At 39.4% G+C, this 21640-nt stretch overlaps 1 protein-coding gene across 1 annotated transcript in view; it reads left to right on the forward strand.

The window, feature by feature from the left end:
* Window positions 1–21640, forward strand: part of UNC5D (unc-5 netrin receptor D) — a 263369-nt gene that overhangs the window by 126564 nt on the left and 115165 nt on the right. Inside the window, exons 4-5 of the mRNA XM_007448307.1 lie at window positions 19657–19837; window positions 20684–20851. Of these exons, the coding sequence (XP_007448369.1) occupies window positions 19657–19837; window positions 20684–20851 (349 nt within the window). The remainder of the gene's footprint in view (window positions 1–19656; window positions 19838–20683; window positions 20852–21640) is intronic.

Genomic DNA, 21640 nt, shown 5'->3' on the forward strand with positions numbered 1-21640 from the left:
TCACCATAACTACAGTTTCAACAAGAATAGCTTCTGCATGGTACCTCCATGTTGCTGGAGCAATGGAGGGAGTTTTGTGAAAGGTCTTAGTAGTAACTGGACTAATCTAAAGGGTCAATACTTGAAAATTTTGGTAAATCCCAGCTCTAATAAAACGTTGGTAAATCCCACCACACCACCCATTCTTGAAAAGGATAAAAATAGAGCTAGGAAGTCAGCCCTGTGGAAAATATCACGAATGCAGAAAACCATTTATGGGGGAATGAGTTAAAGGAGATTTCATTTCCCAAAATGTCCATCCATTTCCACCTCGCCTTCATTTTCCCATCCTTGCCTGAAATTTCACTATTAGAGAGTCGTTCCTTAGATTAAGCTTTTTGTTGCGATTAAAATGCCAATATTTGGGGGCTGTGTCATTTATGTACTTTCCAAATAATTATTTTCAGTTTGGGATTAAAATATACACACTACTATATATAAAATAGTGGTTAACAAGGACCTACTGTGTAACATGGGGACCTGTACACAATATCTTGTAATAACATAATGGAAAAGAATATAAAAAAGAACTTTATATATTTATATATAAAAACGGAATCACTTTGCTGTACACCTGAAATTAACACATTATAAATTAATTATACTTCAATAAAAATTTTTTAAAAATAATTATTTTCAGATCCTATCTCTGTGGGCAGAACATGATAGAAATGGAACAATTAAGGAGCATAAAAAGAGAGAAAGGGTGAAACAGTGAATCCAGAACGAAAGGTTGTATCTGTGTTTTAGTTTTGCCCAGAGCTGGCTCTGTGAAAGGAAGTTAGCCTGATGGATGTGGTTTTCTCTTGGTAGCTTCCGCCATTCACTCCTAGTGGCTCCGCTGCTGTTTCCTACTTTAATATTCATGCATTGGAGGTCTGTGATCTGTAACCGAGACGTCATGGTACTTAGCATTGCCACATACAGATACTTTTAAGAGCAACTCCATTAAAGATCATTTTTCTCCCGGAGCATTCTGTGCTCTACGGTGGTGGTTATCACCCAGCGTTTAGTTTTGATCCCTGTAAGGTATGCAGAGCCAAAGACACCCTTCATCACTCTGCTTCTGTTGTGAGTTGGTTTATGTTGTCAAACAGGGGAAATGGGAAAGAAGGGAAGCAGAGTTGCGTATATGCAGTAATCTATTGAGATAAAATAGCACCATGGGACTAGACGATTAGAGAAGAGGGGTGGGAATAGATGGATTCTCTCTCCCCAGGGCTGTCTATTTACAGCAAATTCTGGCTAACAATAACCTACTGCCTACCGCCCAACTCTGCTGGTTCTAATTTCTCTTATTCCATGAATTGACTTTAGACCAAGCCACCATTCCCCTCCCCCATACAGTTCTAGGCCTAAGGTGTGTATTTAGGAGTTCTGATCACTTGGTGACTAAGGATGACTTGTAAATCCTCTGACACTCCTCTCAGGTTAAATACTGCAAGGCATGGCATTATACACATGGAGTTGCTTCAGACAAGAAATGTTTATGAGCATCACTGGTGTAGAGAGGAGCTTATTTGAATGATCCTGTTTTTCATTTCTAATGGTTGAAATACTGAGACCTCTTTTGGTGAGAATAGAGAAAACTCAGGGTCCTAAATCTGAATTTGGGGTTAGGCTTGCCAGTTCTAATGTCTTCTTTGTTTCTGGCTTAATTTTTAGTTTAAAACACTTTTTAATTTAATTTTTAAAATATTGTTTGAGTTTAATTTTTTAGTGAATATAGTTGATTTACAATGTTATGTTAATTTCTGCAACTAGAGATTATCATACTAAGTGAAGTAAGTCCGAAAGACAGATATCATATAATATCACTTATATGTGGAATCTAAAATATGATGCAACTGAACCTATCTGTGAAACAGAAACAGAATCACAGACATAAAGAACAGACTGGTAGTTGCCAAGGGAAGAGTGGGGTGGTGGAGGGATGGAGTGGGAGCTTGGGGTTAGCAGATATAAGCTTTTATATATAGTTTAATTTCTTATTGAAATATAGTTGATTTACAGTGTTGTGTTGGTTTCAGGTGTACAGCAAAGTGACTCAGTTATACCTACATATGTATCTATTTTTTTTCAGATTCTTTCCCTTGTGGGTTACAAAATATTGAGTATAGTTCCCTATGCTATACAATAGGTCATTGTTGGTCATTTATTCATAGGTAGTAGTGTGTATCTGTTAATCCCAAACTCCTAATTTATCACTGTTCTAGTTTAATTTTTAATTTCCTTGTTTCAGGTTTAAATCCCCAAGGAGGTATTTGTGGCTAGGAAGGAAAGGCTTGGGAATGGGCCCTGAATGGCTGCGTATGAAGGAAAGAAACCACTGAAAGAGAGATTCCGCTAGTGTAACATTTGTATCTGCAATGACTAGCTTTCCTTCCTGCCCACATACAGCTTTTGACTTAATGCTCAGGACCCTACCTCCACTTGTAGGTTGATCTTTATGTCAGGTTCTAGAACCAATCCTCACAGATAGCCAATAGGCACATGAAAGGATGCTCAACATTACTAATTATTAGAGAAGCAAATCAAAACCACAATGAGTAGTTCTCGTTGTTCTCTCACACTGGTCAGAATGGCCATCATCAAAAAGTCTACAAATAATAAATGCCAGAGAGAGTGTGGAGAAAAGGGAGCCCTCTTATACTGTTGGTGGGAATGTAAATTGGTGCAGTCACTATGGAAAACAGTAGGGAGGTTCCTCAGAAAACTAAAAACAGAGTTACCATATGATCCAGCAATCCCACTCCTGGGCATATATCCAGACAAAACTGTAATTCAAAAAGATACATGCACCCCTATGTTCATAGCAGCACTATTTACAATAGCCAAGACATGGAAACAACCTAAATGTCCACTGACAGATGAATGGAAAAAGGAGATGTGGTATATGTGTGTGTGTATACACACACAATGGAATATTACTCGGCTATGAAAAAGAATGAAATAATGCCATTTGCAGCTACATGGATGGACCTAGAGATTATCTTATTAAGCAAAGTTAAGTCAGAAAGAGAAAGACAAATACCATATGATATCACTTATGTGGAATCTAAAATATGAAACAAATGAACTTATCTACGAAACAGAAACAGACTCACAGAAATAAAGAACAGACTTGTGGTTGCCAGGGGGGAAGGGGCAGGGGAGGGGTGGATTGGGAGTTTGGGATTTGCAGATGCAAACTCTTACATATAGGATGGATAAACAACAAGGTCCTACTGTAGAGCACAGGGACTATATTCCATAGCCTATGATAAACCAATACTGGAAAAGAAAAAGAGAAAAACAGAAGCAATCCTCTGCCAGGTTGGGGAGCTCTGAGGAGCCCTGGCCAATCCACGAGACACACAGGGCACATCAGCCCTCCCACCAGCCCAGAGTAGAGCTTATTTCCACTTCTCTGTTCCTGTCTTACCACAGTGACTACTAGCCTGTAACCACCCTCAGTCCCAAGTGAGGTACATGTAATTTAATAAGCAAACATTCAAACCAGTATCTGTATTTTGTTAATGATTTTCTCACTCTAGAAGCTTCTAGTCTGGGACTCCTGAGTGCCCCCCAGCAATGAAACCTGAGGCTATTCTGACTGAGGGAGAGGGGCAGTCACTCATTTCCAGCTTTATGTGCTTTCTTTCCACTTCTCCACATTCTGTGGCTGAGGACCTAGCATCATTCTGCCAACATTATCTTCTCCTAGGAAAAAGGACAGTGGGTTGCAGAACACATTTTCTGCTGCCAGGCCTGAGGATCCTCATAGACCTGTATCAATTCCAGCACTTTCTCTGTATGAACTTTCTAGGAGGCGTGCTTCCTCGTATCTCTTGCTTTTAGCAGAGTCAAAAGGGAACAAAACAAAAGCTTAAAAAAAAACTTGTGGGGCTTCCCTGGTGGCGCAAGTGGTTGAGAGTCCGCCTGCCGATGCAGGGGACACGAGTTCGTGCCCTGGCCCGGGAACATCCCACATGCCACGGAGCGGCTGGGCCCGTGAGCCATGGCCGCTGAGCCTGCACGTCCGGAGCCTGTGCTCCGCAACTGGAGAGGCCACAACAGTGAGAGGCCCGCGTACCGCAAACAAAACAAAACAAAAACAAAACTTGTGCACTGTAGTTTAGACTGATGTAAATGAAATCTGGTTCTATAATAAGATGTGATCCAGCAGTTAGAGTTACAGACTAGCCTGGTGGAGTGAAGGCAGGCCCTGTGCTTTATTGAACCTGCAGTAGTTCCTAAAGCACACGATGCCCTCTGTCGATACTGCATTACCGCCAAGGTTGATAGGGATTGCAGATGTGAGGATGAGAAAATGAACAGCTGCCCTCGGTCTGTGATTTGTGTAAAAAATTATGAGCCTTTAAGAGATGAGTCTTGCTTTAAAGTAAAATAAATACAGAGAAAGGGAAAGGGTCGTATAGCTCCAGGGTCCTGAGGTGGGGATAGGAGGAACCCAGAGCAGGTTACCCCAAGCCCTCCCTTTATAAATCTATCACACCACTGCTCACATTTTCACACAAGCAAATCCAGACTAAAAAAGAACAGCCCTAAAAAGGAAAAGAAGTCATCAACGGTCAGTCTGCAGCCACAAGTTTGCTAGAAGAGGAGAGGCTGTTACCACACATCTCCTTTAGGGTGTTCTTAAGGGGATTTACTTATTACCAACCAGTGTGTACAGATACATCAATGAAAAGATGGGCCTGAGCTAACTGACGTGTACCGATACAGAGCTCAGGGCGGAGGATAAACAGCTGACACATTCCTTGTCTTTAGACGGCCAGAGCCTGGTAGAAAATGATTGATCTTTTTAGCATCTCCTGGCCAAACAGCCGTCCTGTCCTTACTCCAGTTCACTGTAGTCTGAAGACAGATCTAGTCAGCTTGCCCTGTTGCTGGTCTTAAGCACTAGACAGATTGGTACTATTAATTGCAGTGGTAGCTGTAGTGTATTTGGTGGTTTGAGCCTTTTGGCCTAAAGGTAAAATGAGTATTCATGACAAGCTAAAAATCCACAGGAAGATGAGGAAGGTACCCCTTTCAGGAATCACATCTGTATCTGCCTAGACCACTCGGGTGCCAGTGATGGTGGCAGTGGCTGTCCAGAGGGTGGTATGCAGGGATGAGGGTGAATATGTGTAGATGTGGGAGAGAGACAGAGATGGGGGGGAGAGGATGTTTTTCAAAATGGGGAAAAGAATTTGATGATAATTGTCCAGTCGAATGCCCTCATTTCAATCCTAGGTACTATGTACTTTGTAAAATGATGAAAAGAAGTATGGAGTGGTTGTTTATTTGGCTGTGTCCTACTTACATTAGAAAATGCAGATGAGAAGTGGTTGGTTGAAAAATAAAGGGTAAAGAACCTTCTACTTTTTAGTTTTTTAACAAGAGGATGATTTATAAACTGAAAAGAACAGGCTCTAAGAAAATGACGTGTGACCACCAGCAAGCTGTTGACCTTTTTTATATTAAACTGGTTCCAGTTTTATCTTGTATCCAGAGATTGATGGACTGCTGTTTTCAAAGAGTGCTGATATTCTGGATCTGGGCGCGATATATCTTCACTCAAGAATTGTAACGTTATTTTATAGTTTGACCTATGAAGTCATCACCACCAACCTGAAGCCCACAAACAAACCTTGTTTTCATTGATGAGGACTCGACAGTGCCTGGTATAAAATGTACTTTAGGGCTTCCCTGGTGGCGCAGTGGTTGGGAGTCCACCTGCCGATGCAGGGGACGCAGGTTCGTGCCCCGGTCCGGGAAGATCCCACATGCCGCAGAGCGGCTGGGCCCGTGAGCCATGGCCGCTGAGCCTGCGCGTCCGGAGCCTGTGCTCCGCAACGGGAGAGGCCACGACAGTGAGAGGCCCGCGTACTGCAAAGAAAAAAAAAAAAGTACTTTATCCTCAAATCAGAGACACCGGTGGCTGCATCTTTTGGGGATGTCTGTTTCACTGGATGGGTCCAGTTGCTTAAGTCAGTGATCAGTTCTTTAAAGCGTCCCACAGCACCTTAAGGATAACATGTACAAAACAGATACTTGACCTTGAAACTCTGGGACCCTTTGTCTTAGTTAAGGGTACCAGTTGCCCAAGCTGGGAACCTGTGAGTTATGCACATTTCCTCAGTTCCTTGATTCACGCTTCCTCCCATTTTCAGTTATGGCTACTTATTAATTCTATTCATTCTGTTTTATGTCTTCTCTATCTTTACTTCACTGCCTTATTCATCATTTCTCCCGCTTAGTGGAGTAATGACTTTCCATCTTTCTTAGTGGAGTAATGACTTTCTAATCCCCAGTGTCACCTGGCACCTTCCACATGGATGCCAGAATGATTTTTCTTCAGCAAAACTCCTTTAATTAAAATCTATCACTTAGCCATAAAAAAGAAGGAAATAATGCCATTCACAGCAACGTGGATGGACCTAGAGATGATCATACTAAGTGAAGTAAGTCAGACGAAGACAATATCATATGATATCACTCATATGTGGAATCTAATTTTAAACAATGATATAAATGAACTTATTTACAGAACAGAAAAAGACTTACAGATATTGAAAACAAACTTATGGTTACGAAAGGGGACACGTGGCTGGTAGGGAAGTGGGGGATAAATCAGGAGCTTGGGATGAACATACATACACTACTATATATAAGGTAGATAACCAACAAGGACCTACTGCATAGCACAGGGAACTCTACTCAATATTCTTTGATAACCTGTAAGAGAAAGGAACCTTAAAAAGAATGAATATACGTATATGTATAACTGAATCACTTTGCTGTACACCGGAAACTAACACAACATTGTAAATCAACTATACTCTAATAAAATTAAAATTTAAAAAGCAACAATTGGAAAAAAGAATCCGTCAGTGGCTGCTCAGTGCCTGAAGGTTAAGTTCAGCCTCTCTGAGTGGCATGCAGGGCCCATGTTCAACCTGCAGTTGTTCTGGTCTCATGTTTTTGAACTGTTGACTCTGCATCCTGAGTGAAACCACGTGAGATGATGTGTTCCTGGAATCTGCGACCACATTACATTAATTTCTTTCTTCACCCTTCCACAAAAATCCTTTTGTTCAGGTTCACTTTCAAACTCCCAATATCCCCATGAGGCAGAGGAAAGGAGGTACCTTTCCTTCTCATTTTACAGAGTAAGAATACAGCATTAACTCCATGCTGACATAATCATAAGTACTACACAGAACCAGCTCTCGATAATACTTATGTAGATTATAGAATTTTTGAATTATTGGTGGAGAAAGTGTGATGTATGCTTTTACCATCTAGCAGACTACTGGTCTTCTGCAGCTTACATTCAGCTGATTTTTTTAAAATTTATTTTATTGAAGTATAGTTGATTTACAATGTATTCATTTCTGCTGTACAGCAAAGTTATTCAGTTATACATATATAGGCATTTTTTCATATTCTTTCCATTATGATTTTTAAAAATATTTATTTATTTGGCTGCATCGGGCCTTAGTTGCGGCATGCGGGATCTTTTGTTGCGGCGCGCAGGCCCTTCATTGTGGCACGTGGGCTCTAGAGCACGCAGGCTCAGTAGTTGCGGTGTGCAGGCTCTCTAGTTGTGGCTCACAGGCTCTAGAGTGCACAGGCTCAGTAGCTGCGGCGCACGGGCTTAGTTGCCCCATGGCACGTGAGATCTTATTTCCCCAACCAGGGATTGAACCCACGTCCCCTGCATTGGAAGGTGGATTCTTAACCGCTGGACCAACAGGGAACTCGCTCCATTATGGTTTATCACAGGATGTTGAACAGTGTTCCCTGTGCTGTACAGTGGGATCTTGTTGTTTATGCATTCTATATATAATAGTTTGCATCTGCTAACCCCAAACTCCCACTCTATCCCTCCCCCAGCCCCCTCTCCGTTGGCAACCACAAGTCTGTTCTCTAAGTCTGTGAATCTGTTTCTGCTTTGTAGATCAGTTCATTTGTGCCATATTTTAGATTCCACATATAAGTGATATCATGATATTTGTCTGTGTCTGACTTACTTCACTTCGCATGATAATCTCGAGGTCCATCCAATGTTGCTGCAAATGGCATTATTTTCTTTTTATGGCTGAGTAGTATTCCATGGTATATATGTACCACATCTTCTTTATCCATTCATCTGTTGATGGACATTTAGGTTGTTTCCATGTCTTGGCTATTGTGAATAGTGCTGCTGTGAACATAGGGGTGCAGGTATCTTTCTGAATTATAGTTTTGAATATATGCCCAGGAGTGGGATTGCTGGATCATATGGCAGCTCTATTTTTAGTTTTTTTGAGGAACCTCCATACTGTTTTCCATAGTGGCTGCACCAGTTTACAGCGATTTCTTAATGAACTGTATACCCATTTAAGATACACATATGTACATTTATTTTCCCCAAAATAAATAATCAAATATTTAATTCCCAAGTAGGTTGTACTTTCTTTTTTGACAGTTTCGATCATGGTTTTCCTTTGTTGAATGTGTTAATAGGATCAACTCTCCAAGTGTTCTGAAATAAATCTAGAATCACCACCTCTTTCCCAACACAGTTTATGGTACACTAGGGCCTGCAGAGTAATTTTGGTTTTTGGTTCATGAAGCAATAAGTAAGATGGACAGGTGGATTTTTTAAGGCAAATAAACTGCTAAATATGTTATATACAGGCATTGTAAAGTGATAGAACAATGAAAGATAGGAGTGGAGAGAATTGCAGGCTAATCTCTACATTGTGTAGGAAACAAGTGTCTCCCCTAGTGATATTAATGGAATATTGTAAGCTCATTTTAGTACCAAAATTTAAATTAAAAAGGGAGGAGGGGGTTATGGAGTAACACCTTTTAAAAAATCTCATTTTCAGCAAGTTTGAAAAAAAGTCACGAAGGCAATTTAGTTTATTTTTAAAACATTCCCTGTAGTGTTATGAAGACCAAACAACAGCTTTGAGCTAGTTCATAAAAACCAGCATGCACAGACAAGGAGGATAAACTGGATAGAAAATAAATAGGAAACTGTCCAATTTAATTGACCAGGCTGATTAAAACAAGAAACGTAAACACCATCCCCAAATGAGAAAATGTTGGATGTACAAAGTCACTTCTCTTTAGATTCCTCTTGGAATGTTTGTAATCCATGAAACTACTTACGTTATTTAAAAAATAAAAACAAATGAAAAACTCAGTTTTGTTAATGAAATTGTATAGTCAACTGAAGTTAAGTATGACATGTGAAAGTAACAGTTTCATTTAAATTCCCCTCCATGGATTTGGAGGTTAGAGTTTTAACACAGTGACTTATTATCTGTGATCTGCGCAGTGTGAGATTATGCAGAAGTAAGGAGTTGTTTAAAATAGCCGGGTAAAGACAGATGTGAAGATAGAATACGATATGGGACAGTCACTTAGTCTGCTAGCCATCTAGAAATGGATTGTTTTTCTAGTTAATGTATTAGTTTAGGAAAAGAAAGAGGCAATTTAAGACAGTTTGTTTCATCTCTCAGAGACCAGGAGTATTAGAAACCTTTTGAGGACAAATATTTGTTTGTTTAATGAAAATGGCTTTCTTTTCCCCTGCTTAAAAACATAATATAGATGGTAGAAAATAGGGTAATGTACATTATGGTAAAGTTAACAAACAATCTGGAAATCTCAGTGGCTTTAAAACAACAATTTTTTTTCTCTGTCACGTTACATGTCCATCACGCCTCAGCTGGGTGCTCATGGACACTCCTACTGCACTTCCAAGGTTAACAGGGTAGCCATTCTTCAAAGCCCTATGAGCTGTTGTGGCAGAGGGAAAAAGGAGAAAAGACGAGAGCATCTCAATGCAGGAAATTAAATATTCAGGCCTGGAACTGAGAAAGTCACTTCTACTGACAACTCATTGGCCCAGAACTAGTCACATGACCCCACCAAACCCAAAAGGATTCTGGAAGTACAGCCATACTTGTAAAGGAGATGGCCAGATATATTTGGTGAATGGCTCATACTGAAAATTAAATCAGTCTAGGAATCTGTAAAAAAGAAAATTTTGATCACTGAAAATTCCAGTACCCAAATAACAGTTGGTGAACTGCCTTCAAGATAGTTATGAGTGTCTTTGAATGTAGAGATAGTAAAAATATAGTTTTATGATCTGCTTTTAACACTCAGTTATGCCTCATGGAACTGCATCATTCTTTTGATGGTTGCATAGTATTCCACTGAGTAAATGTGCATAATTGATTTAATCTGTTAATGAACGTTTAGGTTGTTTACAGGTTCTTCATTATTATCAACAAGGCTGTAATTAACATCTTAGTGCATATCTCTGGATTTTTACTGATGATTATTCAGTTGCAACCAGTGGAAATTTACATTAGATGATATCAGTGTTTTCAGTTTGGGTAAAGATTGCAACATTGTCCCACAAAAGGATTTACTAATTGTAATAATTTTTACTGTAACCCTAAAGTCACTGAAAACATCTATTTCTTTACACTTTTGCCAAACCTATATAGTTTCACTATTTGCCAAAGTAATAGGCTAACAGTAATATCTCATTTTCATATTCATTGTTAGAGCAGTTGAAAAACTTTTCATATGTTAGTCCTCCATTTGTATTTTTCTCCTCTAAATAATCTGCTTGAGTACGCAGCTCATTTTCTGTTGCAATGCTGATTTTCTGTTGATTTTAGCGTGATCTTTATATATTAGAAACCAGGCTGATATTCATTCAGTACATTCTGGTAGAACATAATAACCAACATCCGTTTCCATCGTATGGGCATGATGCTGCATAAGTTGCAAAATGTATTTACTATCTCCCTTGATTTTAGTATAATAATACTTTGTCAATACTTTGTCATATGTTGCAAATGTTTTTTCACGTTTATCCATGTGTATGGCATCTTTTTGGTATATTGAACTTTTACACTTTAATAGTCAGTCTTTATGGCTTTGGCTTTTATATCATGCAAGAAATCCTTCTCACTGTAAAATTACAAAAATATTCACCCATGCTTTTTCATGGTACTTTTGTGGCTTCATTTACTGTATTTTTAATGTTTTATATGCCTGAGGTTTGTTTTGCTGTAAGGAGTGAGCTAGAGATACCACTTTATTTTTCAAGTGGCCAATTAACTTTGGGGAAGTTTCAGTGAATATCGAGGAAACTGAACAGAGGGGGACAGTGTAGGTTTATTATTATTATTTACATTAAAAGTAACAAAGACAAGTGGAGTCCTTTTATTAACATGCTGTAGTAGGAGCTTCATGTCGAAATGGAGCCTGGGACTTGACATACACTAACCTTTTACTTCAGTGGTAATTTTAAGTCCATAAAATATTTTTCTCTCTCAACTTCCATGACACATACATTTCTACTTTCTCTTACCTCAGTGTCATCAATGTATTTCTGCAGCCTCTTTTTCCCTTTTCTGCTACTTTTCTTCAGTGTTGTATCTTAAACTTTTTTTTTTCATCTTTCTGCGTGATTTCATATGTGCTTATAGCGTTGGATACAAATTATCCTGAAGACTGGAGTAAGTATGCCCAAAAAGTTGTTGACTGTGTAAGTCTGGAGCTGAAGAGAGATCTGGGTTGAAATTGTTTATTTCAGTTACTATATACATCTTAAGTTTAACTAAAGGCATCACTGAGTTAATTATTCGAGTACTTAGCCTATTTTTGCGGTTGCCATGTTTATTTGGTTTTTCTTTCTCTCTTTCTTTTGATTTCAGGATGTTCTTTTTATATTAGGGACCAAGGGGATATTCAGTCAGCAAATATAAGTACACCATCCAAAAATGACCTTTTTATCTGGTGTTCTGTATATCAGTTACCCAAGTCAGATATATGGGTGCCAAATTTTGATTGCCCTCTCTTGAAATATTTTATCAAATCAACCAAAATTTCTATTCATTCTATTTTACCCCTTAACTTATTGTTAAGACTCTTTATTGTACAGACATACCTGATGTTATTGAGCATCACCTTATTGCAGATAATGTGTGTTTTGTTTTTTGTTTTGTTTCATTTCTCTTTTTGCAAATTGCATGTTTGTGGCAATCCTGTGTCATCAGATGATGGTTAGCACTTTTTAGCAATAAAATATTTTTTGACTAAGGTGTGTACATTGTTCTCTTAGACATAATGCTGTTGCACACTTAATAGACTACAGTATAATGTTAACATAACTTTGACATGCACTGGGAAACCAAAAAATTAGTGTGACTTGCTTTATTGTGAAATTTGCTTTATTGTGGTAGTCTGAAACCAAACCCTCAACATATCCAAGGTATGCCTGTATACCCATTATAATTTCCAGTTCATCCCACCACAATCACTCCCCAGGGTTATGGTCACAGCCTCCTAGTGATCTTTCTGCTCCTCACTTTGCCTGCCCCGCCCCACCCCATATATTCTATACATCGTATCCAGAGTTGTCTTTTTAATGTGAAATTATGTCACCAACCGTCCAATCTTTTTCAGTGAATCCCTATTTTCAGATGATGAGATTCATATATTTTAATGTCAAATAGGTAAGGAAATCATCTATCACTTTCTGAATTATGCAAGAAAAAATTCCAAAGCCAAATTCCACCTGTCGAACTTGAAGCATCTATGAAGCTCACAGAAATAAATGCTGAGTAGATGTCTAAATATAAGAGGCTGTAACTCAAGAAGGTCAGTGAACTAAAGATAATTTGGGAATGTTCTTGGGCCCCCCCCAAAAACACTTCATGTTTGGATAGAGAAGATGCCAACACAAAGACAGAGCAGGGGTGGCCTGAGGCTACAAAGAGAGAACACGTGGCATCATTAAAACCAATGGAAGACACAATTCAGGAATGGTTCTCATTACCCCTGAGAGTCAAAGAGGAACGCAGAACAGTTTGCAGTGAATGTAGCAACATGGGGAACATCGGTGACGCCAGCAAGAGCAATTTCAGTGAGCTGATGGGGTGGAAGCCCGATTGAAATGTAATGATAAGGAGTAATTGCTAAAGAATTCAAGAGCGATGCCTGAAAAGCAAGGAAAGGAAGGGTTTTGTGTTCGCTCACTTGTTTAAGGTGGCAGAATTTTGAGCATGTTCAAATATTTCAGCTCTTTCGTGCTAGTTATTTTCCTAACTGTAAAGACGTAGTTAACAGTGCACCTCACCAAGTGGTTTAAGATGTGAAAGAGCGTAGAATAGCCTCTGACATGTGGCAGCCTCTCTTCCCTTCTCCCCTTCCCCTGCTTCAGCTCCAGTGGGCCTATCATCCCATGTAAGAGTAAAACCCACTGCATTCAGTTACAGTAGAAATTCTCTTTTTGTCTTTCTTACTAATCTGCAATCTCTCGGCTATCTCTTTTTCTTTAATTTTTTTATTGAAGTATAGTTGATTTACAAGGGTGTGTTAGTTTCAGGGGTACAGCACAGTGATTCAGGGATACGTGTGTGTGTATATTCTTTTTCAGATTCTTTCCCATTATATGTTATTACAAGATACTGAATATAGTTCCCTGTGCTATACTGTAGGTCCTTGTTGGTTATCTATTTTATATATAGTAGTGTGTATCTGTTAATCCCAAACTTCTCATTTATCCCTCCCGCCACCCATTTCCCTTTTGGTAACTGTAACTTTGTTTTCTATGTCTGGGAGTCTATTTCTGTTTTGTAAATAAGTTCATTTGTATCATTTTTTTAGATTCCACAAATAAGTGATATCATGATATTTTTCTTTATCTGACTGACTTCACTTAGTATGATAATTTCTGGGTCCATCCATGTTGCTGCAAATGGCATTATTTCATTCTTTTTTATGGCTGAGTAATATTCCTCTTTAGTGTGTGTCTTCCTAAGTGCTGGGCACATTCTAGTATATATAAGCATAATCTTAACTGATTAAATTGAATTGCCTTTTCAGCTTTAAAATTAGGAGACTAAATAAATCTGTTGCCTTCTGTACAAAATATGTTTGACTCTCCTGTACTCTTTCCAGGTTGGCAATGATTAATTAACAAGGCAGTAGGTTCTATTTATAACAGGAAAGCAACATGAAAACAACAGGAATAGTGGTGGGGTTACCTTTGCAAAACAGCAGCATTACATTTTTGCACAAAGAACTTTTGTTTGGAGCAGGTAATGACAGGCTTACTCACAGTTTTATTCCTGATCAACATTTTGGAGAGAACACAAGGGGTGATGTGAATTACTGTCTAAAATGTAAAAGCACTGTCTGAACCACTGATCTAGAGAAATCATCCATACAAGATTTCAGAGTTTGAATTTGGCTATTTTGCACTTGAGTTATTATACAAAGCACAACTTTTTTTTTTTTTTTTTTTTTTTTGTACAGCATGTATTTTTTCCTCTTTCATGGTGGCTTTGTGTCTGTCAGCTAAAAGGAGACTTGTGTGGCGTATACAGTCATCAAAGGGATGAAAGGTGAATGAGCATAGAGCCTTTTTTTTTAAGCACCATTAACTCAGTGGCATATACCTGGGCTGTAGATGCACTTTGCTGATTTCATTTTGAAAATGCTGTAAGCTGGGCTCTGATAATTGCCTTCTGTAATTGGAACAAATTTACGATTATGCTAATTCATTCTCAGCCACCCAATATATGGAAGCTGAGCTCATCCATATCTGTCCCTGCATTTCCTTTGTAGATCATTACATGATTAGCCTTTCAGTGTAGCTGATAGAAACATTTTTATTCTGAACAGATCTGGTTTCTCCAATGGTTTGTGTGTATGCACGTGTCAGTGGTATGTTTGCATTTCTTTATTGAATGTAACTCAAGAGACCAGCTTTTAAAACCAGTTATGATATGAACATTTTGAGTCTTTAATCCTTACTAAGATGGCTATTTCCTCAACACTTGAGTATATGTTACCTGGTTGTAAGGAACAGGAAAAGGGAACTGTTAATTAATATCCCCTCACTAGTACTTTAAAACCTGATTTACATACCAGCAATTACGGGAGGAAATGTGAATGCAGAAACAATTTTGAGTCTCTCTGAAAGCCAACTCTTTGTAATGTTGTTAAAGAGTTCTTCCCATCCTAAAATAATCCCTTAAAATGAAGAGGCACATGATACTGTGTTTTGGGTCACTCCTTGGGAAATCCAATCCAATTCAAAGCTTGAGAAGCTTTGGAAGCATCTCCTAGGGGTTGCTTTATCAAATATTCAAAAACCAGCATTCCTTTTCCGGTAGCAGATGGGAATGAGCAAAGGTGGAATTAGCAAAGAGTAAGATCCATTGCACTAGGGAAAGCATAGCTGAAAAATTAATGGTGGCAGACACCCTCCCTTACGGATCATCTTTTGATTACAAATCTCTCCCCATTTTTATATTTATGCTTCATCTGTTCAGTGTTGTCTTTTCCCTCTCATCATCATTCTTGTAAATGCTTTACATTAATGTAAACGTGTCTCATTTTTTACTCATGGCAATGTTACAGTTTCAGTAAACAGTTGATCGGGGTGTTTACTTTCTGAGACCATTTACCTGTCAAAATGAATTAAAACAAACCAAAAAATGAGGCTGCACCTGACTTTCATAACTGAAATGGGGAAGTCAAAGGACAACACTGATCTGACAAGAGGCATACAATGTCAGAACATAAAGTTCCATAATCGGAATTTAGGCTTCTACAAAGGAACTCCTGTCTGTCATTTCATTCAGCATCAGTGAGTGTGATTCTGTCTGTGATCATTAGGTTTCTCTCGTTTGCCTGGTTCTGCAGCTGTGGCTTCACAATTAAGCTGAATTTCTGCTTCCTTTTGTGATGCATTATCAGATAAGTGGAGCTAAATGGCAGAGCAACTGCAGTATAGGTGGCTTTAAAGTCAATCTATCCAGTCTGGAAAGAAAAGGAAGACAAAAGGAGAAACATGAGAGTACTGTTATAATTAACTTGAAGGAAATATTATCAAGGAGAGCAGAGAGGGACAGATGACATCTAATCTGAAAGTAGCAAAACAAGTGATGGCCTAAACTAACATGAGAAGATAATTTGCTTCCTTCTGAGTAGAGGCATGTCACTCTATTGCAATAGTTAAGTCCCAGTTAAGACTTTCTTTAGAATGCAGAGCCAAATCATGGAAAATATTAAGGAGCGGCCGGCCCTTCATGGGGTCAATAAGAGACAAGAAAATGGCTGATGTTTTGTGGCAGGAAAATGACTTGAATGCTACCAGTTCTAGTTCTCCCATTTTCCAAGTATGTTTCCTTAGGTGAATCATGTAATCTGTAAAATGGGAAGGATAAGATTTTCTTTGCCTACCTTGGGGTTGTTGTGAGGATCAAATGAGATAAAGTATTGTATAGCAATGTGTTCATTTGAGAGTGTAAAGACAGTGATCAGTATCTCTGTGGGTTTCTTTGCCTTTTCTTCGTGGTCACAAGATGCCTGCCCTAGCTTCACAATCACATCCATGCCCAGCCAGGTAAAAGGCCAGAAATACCTATCCCTTTTCTCAGGAAGGCAAATGATTTCCTGTAAGTCACCCAATAGACTTAGATACAATTGGCCTTCTTGAGTATTTTAAGACTACAGGCTGTCATCACAAAGATTTCATGGACTACTTGTTCCATTCATTTCTGCCCATAGCTCAAAAGCAAAATCAAACACCAGATAACTTGGTGAGGGCTACCATAACTTCTAATGAGCTATACAGGGACAAATATTAAGTTTGAATAATTTTTTGATGTTAAAATAGTTCTAGTCACATTCTGAACATCCTGACATGCTTATATAATATAACCAAAATGTGTGCATTCAAATGAGAGCTGGCCTTTAAATCAACCCTGTGGGAGACAATATACTTACTCAACAGTGTTGCTTTTGTCAAGATATTTTTTGCACCCTGTCCTTAGGAATGATTGTAAAATCCCCAAATACGTTTTCAAAATTATGTTTAATGTAATTTTGCAGATGGCACAGGGTCATTCCACCCAAATCTGGCAAATGATATGGATGACTGAACACAGTGGCTAAAAGCAAGACTTGGAGGGACTTCCCTGACGGTCCAGTGGTTAAGACTCTGTGCTTCCAATGCAGGGGGTGCAGGTTCCATCGCTGGTCAGGGAACTAAGATCCCACATGCCGTGATGTTTGGCCAAAAAAAAAAAGCAAGACTTGGAGTTGAAACTTGGATTCAAATTCTGGCTCTGCCGTTAACTATATATAATATATGACTTAACATCTTTGTTTTTTTATTTGCAAAATGGGGGTAATGAAAATGGTGTCGACCTCATAGAGACATTTTAAGAGTGAAATTAATTAACAGATGTACAGTGTTTAAAAGAGTACTTGGCACATAGTGAGTATACAAGAAATGCTAGGTCTCATTTTTTAGGCTGGGAAATACTCATTTGATCAAAATTCATGATGTGGCTTTAAGTAAGTAGGAAACATTGGTTAGACTAATGTCCTAGGGTGTGGAAGTCAGGGGCTTCCCCAGGGTCCTATGGAGCCCCTCTCTTACTTCTGCCTGGTCCCCTCCTACCCACCCCTGTGTCCTTGTGTACCATCTCTGGTTAGCCCCCAACAGCTAGAATGCATGACACAGCCTTCTCTTGTTTTCCTGCAGAAATCCGATCACACTTGTTATTTGGTAAGGTGGTAACCTTACAAAAAAGTTTGAGAGGTTATGTAGGGAATGATCACATTGTGAATGGTGACTTTCAGTGTTTCCCTAGCTCGACCTCTCTCGTACACCCTAGTGTAGCCCTGTCTCTCCACCCTGTCCTATCAGACAAGGTTGCCTTCCCAAGCCATTCTTAGTTGTAGTGAGGAGAAAAAGCATTTATTACTCTTACATAGCTCATATCTTGAGCAAATACATGAAATTCAACATGAGACCCTTTTCAGCCATTATGAAATATTAGTGGTTAATATTTATTATAGTTAAGAACAACTATGCTAAAAATGTCTCTCTTCTAGATCATATCTATGCTTGATCCTGGAATTTAAAGCACAGAATAATATCCCCTCCCTTGGTCCAACCCCTAGAATGCAGTTTGAAGTTGTATTGTATGTGTGTATGTATATCACACCAGTCTCTAAACTTGCAGGTATATCAATTTGGGCTAAAAAATTTATTCAACAGGTGCCATTGCATATCCTCAGAAGAAGGTTCTGTGCAAGATACAGGAACATTTTAAAATACTGTTTTTGTTCTTAAGGAGCTTGCCCCTGAGTTGTGCAAGAAGATGACCCCAAGCAATGAGTAGATGAATTGCAAAGCTTCTAAAGTCAGAAATCTGAGGTTACATCTTTAATATATATGAGCAACTCAATTTTATATTTCATCTAGCAAATCCCAAGAGGACTGGAATTGGGGGTGGGGGAGATAAGAACACTTGGTAGATGATACCAACAAATGGCCCCCATTAGCATTTTCTGTGGGATAAGAGGGGGGAGAGAGTTCCAGCTTGATACTATCTAGAATTCAAAAGACAACAGGCTTGGGATCCTGCATGGGAAGAGAGCTGGCCTATTAAAGTGGCTTTTTCTTTCTCGTCTAGCTTTTATATTCCTAAATGATTAATAACAGCACTCACCTTCTCTTGCTCTTATGGAATATTAAGAACAAGAACAGGAGCATTAGAACCTGACATGTGTCTGATGGAAATAAACCTTTAGGTGTAGAGTTTATGTGTATACCTGCACAGGACGTCTTTGACAAAAGGTCAGAAGAAGCGAAATGTCAGGACTCATGCAGAGATTTTCAAATGTAACCCATGTCTCAGATAAGATAATCTCCCGCGCGCGAAGCATCGCTCTTCCAAAGGAGGCTGCCTCCCACCCAATTACACCATGCTGCCTATTGTTGAGGAAATCTACAGGGTCGTCAATTACATACCTTCTGTCCCCAGCTAACCAGAATGACTGACCAGGAACCTGCTGTTGGGCATGAAATCTAATTGTCTTTGATGGTCTGCTTTTCCAGATTTGTTTATAAACTGGAAAAATCTACAAATTGCAGACCATCTGCACATAACACTATGCTAATGAACTCATGCATCCTGAAAATCCATTAGCTCATTACCTCTAAGTAGCTGGTTTCTTCCCACACTCCTAACTGGGATTATCCGTCTAAACTAAATTAAGTAGAAACCAGATGAAGAATTCTTTTCCTCTCAGGGCGTGAATGCCTCCCATGACATTCCAGAAAGTTAAGCCTCCCTGTCAAAGAGATGACCTGTTAGTATAAGGTCATTTGGATCAGTGACAAAAAAAATTGTCCGTTAGCCTCAGGCGATCACTGAGCTCCGTTTTGGGCCAGTTATTAAAATATCATCATCATCATCATCGTCAGAGTTGTAACACAATGAAATATAATGAAATGACCTGATTACAGTCTTTCCTCTCTCCCACTGCATTTTTAGAAAATAGGTCAAAGTCAATAGGATATTTACATTCTCTTCCGGCCTCCAGTTTATTAGCTTGAGTGTTCATGTGCTGAGTATACCAAAAAGGATGGGATATGGAATAAAGATTTTTAAAAATCATTGTTGCTACTCTGTATGTTAGGTATAGCTCTCTCCCATATGCCCTAACTGCTCATCTTCCAACTCCAGGAAAGTTCTTTTTTTTTAATGACTTATAAACATTGCTGTCTTCTGATAGGTGGAATGGCTGAAAAACGAGGAGCCCATTGACTCTGAACAAGATGAGAACATTGACACCAGGGCAGACCACAACCTCATCATCCGGCAGGCGCGGCTCTCGGACTCCGGAAATTATACGTGCATGGCGGCCAACATCGTAGCCAAGAGGAGGAGCCTGTCAGCCACAGTGGTGGTTTATGGTAAGACCAGCCCAAAGGCCAGGAATGGATAGAGAGGACAGAAAGCAGAGAGGTAGAGGGAGGTGCATTTCATTAAAGCTTTCAGTGTTTAGAACGGAAAGGGCTTTGGGGGTTATCCATTATAGCGTTCTCTCCTGCCTCACCCCTTTGACAGGTGAAGGCAGATGCCTGTTTCTCTTTCATCCAGAATTGGAATTCTGGAGATAGTCAGTGACATTCTCGATCTCTTTTCAAAATAATTTTAAAAGTTGTTTGTTTTCTTCCATTGTGTTTATATTTGAAACGAAATGAGGTAGGCACCTTCTGCTTCCCACTCTTCGCAAACCCAACATCCACCCCCCCACATCTTCCCCAGACCTGCTGTCGGCACCTCCTCTCCTGGCATATGAAATCCACCAAAAACAAACATGACTATTTGCTGAATATCTCAGGTATTTTATAAAGGAAATTCCCAGCTATTGAAGTAAAGGCATTCCCTTCCACAATAGAAGAGCCCTGGGATTTATTTTTGAAGCACTTAAAGTTAATAGAAATTCAAATGCTGATATTTTCTTCTTATACACTGGATTTTCAAGTGCTTTAGAGATAAGTTGATGAGTTCTTCCTATGGTTCATCATTTCCTTGCAATGCAAATTCTCTGCATCCCTCCTGTATCAGAAGAGTAGACTGAGGGGTGGAGACTAGATCAGCCCCACTGTTGCCTCACGATGGGGCAGCCGGGGAGGGTCCCCGCAAGTCTCTTGGTACTCAACTCACAACACAACTCACAAGTGGCTTGCACATGGTAGGCAATCAGTAAATACCTCTTTCCTTTTTTTTCTCCCTTCCCCATTTTTCTCTCTCAGTGAATGGAGGCTGGTCTTCCTGGACAGAGTGGTCAGCCTGCAATGTTCGCTGTGGTAGAGGATGGCAGAAACGTTCCCGGACCTGCACCAACCCAGCTCCTCTCAATGGTGGAGCCTTTTGTGAGGGAATGTCAGTGCAGAAAATAACCTGCACTTCTCTTTGTCCTGGTGAGATATATGTAGATTCCCTTTTCCCTTCGGATCCACCAACATTATTGGGCTGGTGTGAAGCTTTCAGGAGAACCTTCCTTTCCAAAGTTACCATCTTCCAAGTTCTTCGAGTGGAAGCCTTTGTCCAAAGTGCTAATGTGGAACTCATTGTAATAGCAAGAACATAGGTGAAATACCTCTGTTTGGAGGCGTAATTTTTTTCTTAATACTCAGATGACCCTAGACACTCACCATCAATAAGCCAAATGTTTTGACGTATTTTTATACTACCAGTGTTTGATTGGGCTAAGCCATCCCCTTCTCTCCTTGGGTTCTCCCATTTTGTAGCATTCATCTGTATAATAGGGATTAAGCGAGTTGTCTATGAGCACAAAACAGGTACCAAATCCTTGACCGTTTATCATCAGTCACCAATCAACCGACCTCATCAGTTTTACCTTTGTATTTATTGGCAATATAATTGGCAGAGATTGTATCACAGCAGTTTCCATTTCGAATGTGGGCTCTGCTTGCCTTCCTCTCTGAATAGAGAGAGGCTTCATTTACCAAATATGGTTTTTGAGTTCTTTTGCTCATCTTACTGGCTCTCACCCAATTTATACAATGAGGAGTGCTGAGATGGAAGATGACTTTCTGAATGAAAAGCATATCCTCCCACTGAGAAATGAATTGATCCTGGGTCTCACATGCATGATCAAACATTAGCTCCAAGGACACTGGACCAGAGACTCGTGTCTTTAAAATTGCGAGTCTGGTTCCACTCAAAGCTAAGGCCAGGCTCTCACC

Source organism: Lipotes vexillifer, unplaced genomic scaffold (assembly GCF_000442215.2).
Source record: "Lipotes vexillifer unplaced genomic scaffold, Lipotes_vexillifer_v1.1 scaffold1166, whole genome shotgun sequence".
Taxonomy (NCBI): domain Eukaryota; kingdom Metazoa; phylum Chordata; class Mammalia; order Artiodactyla; family Lipotidae; genus Lipotes; species Lipotes vexillifer.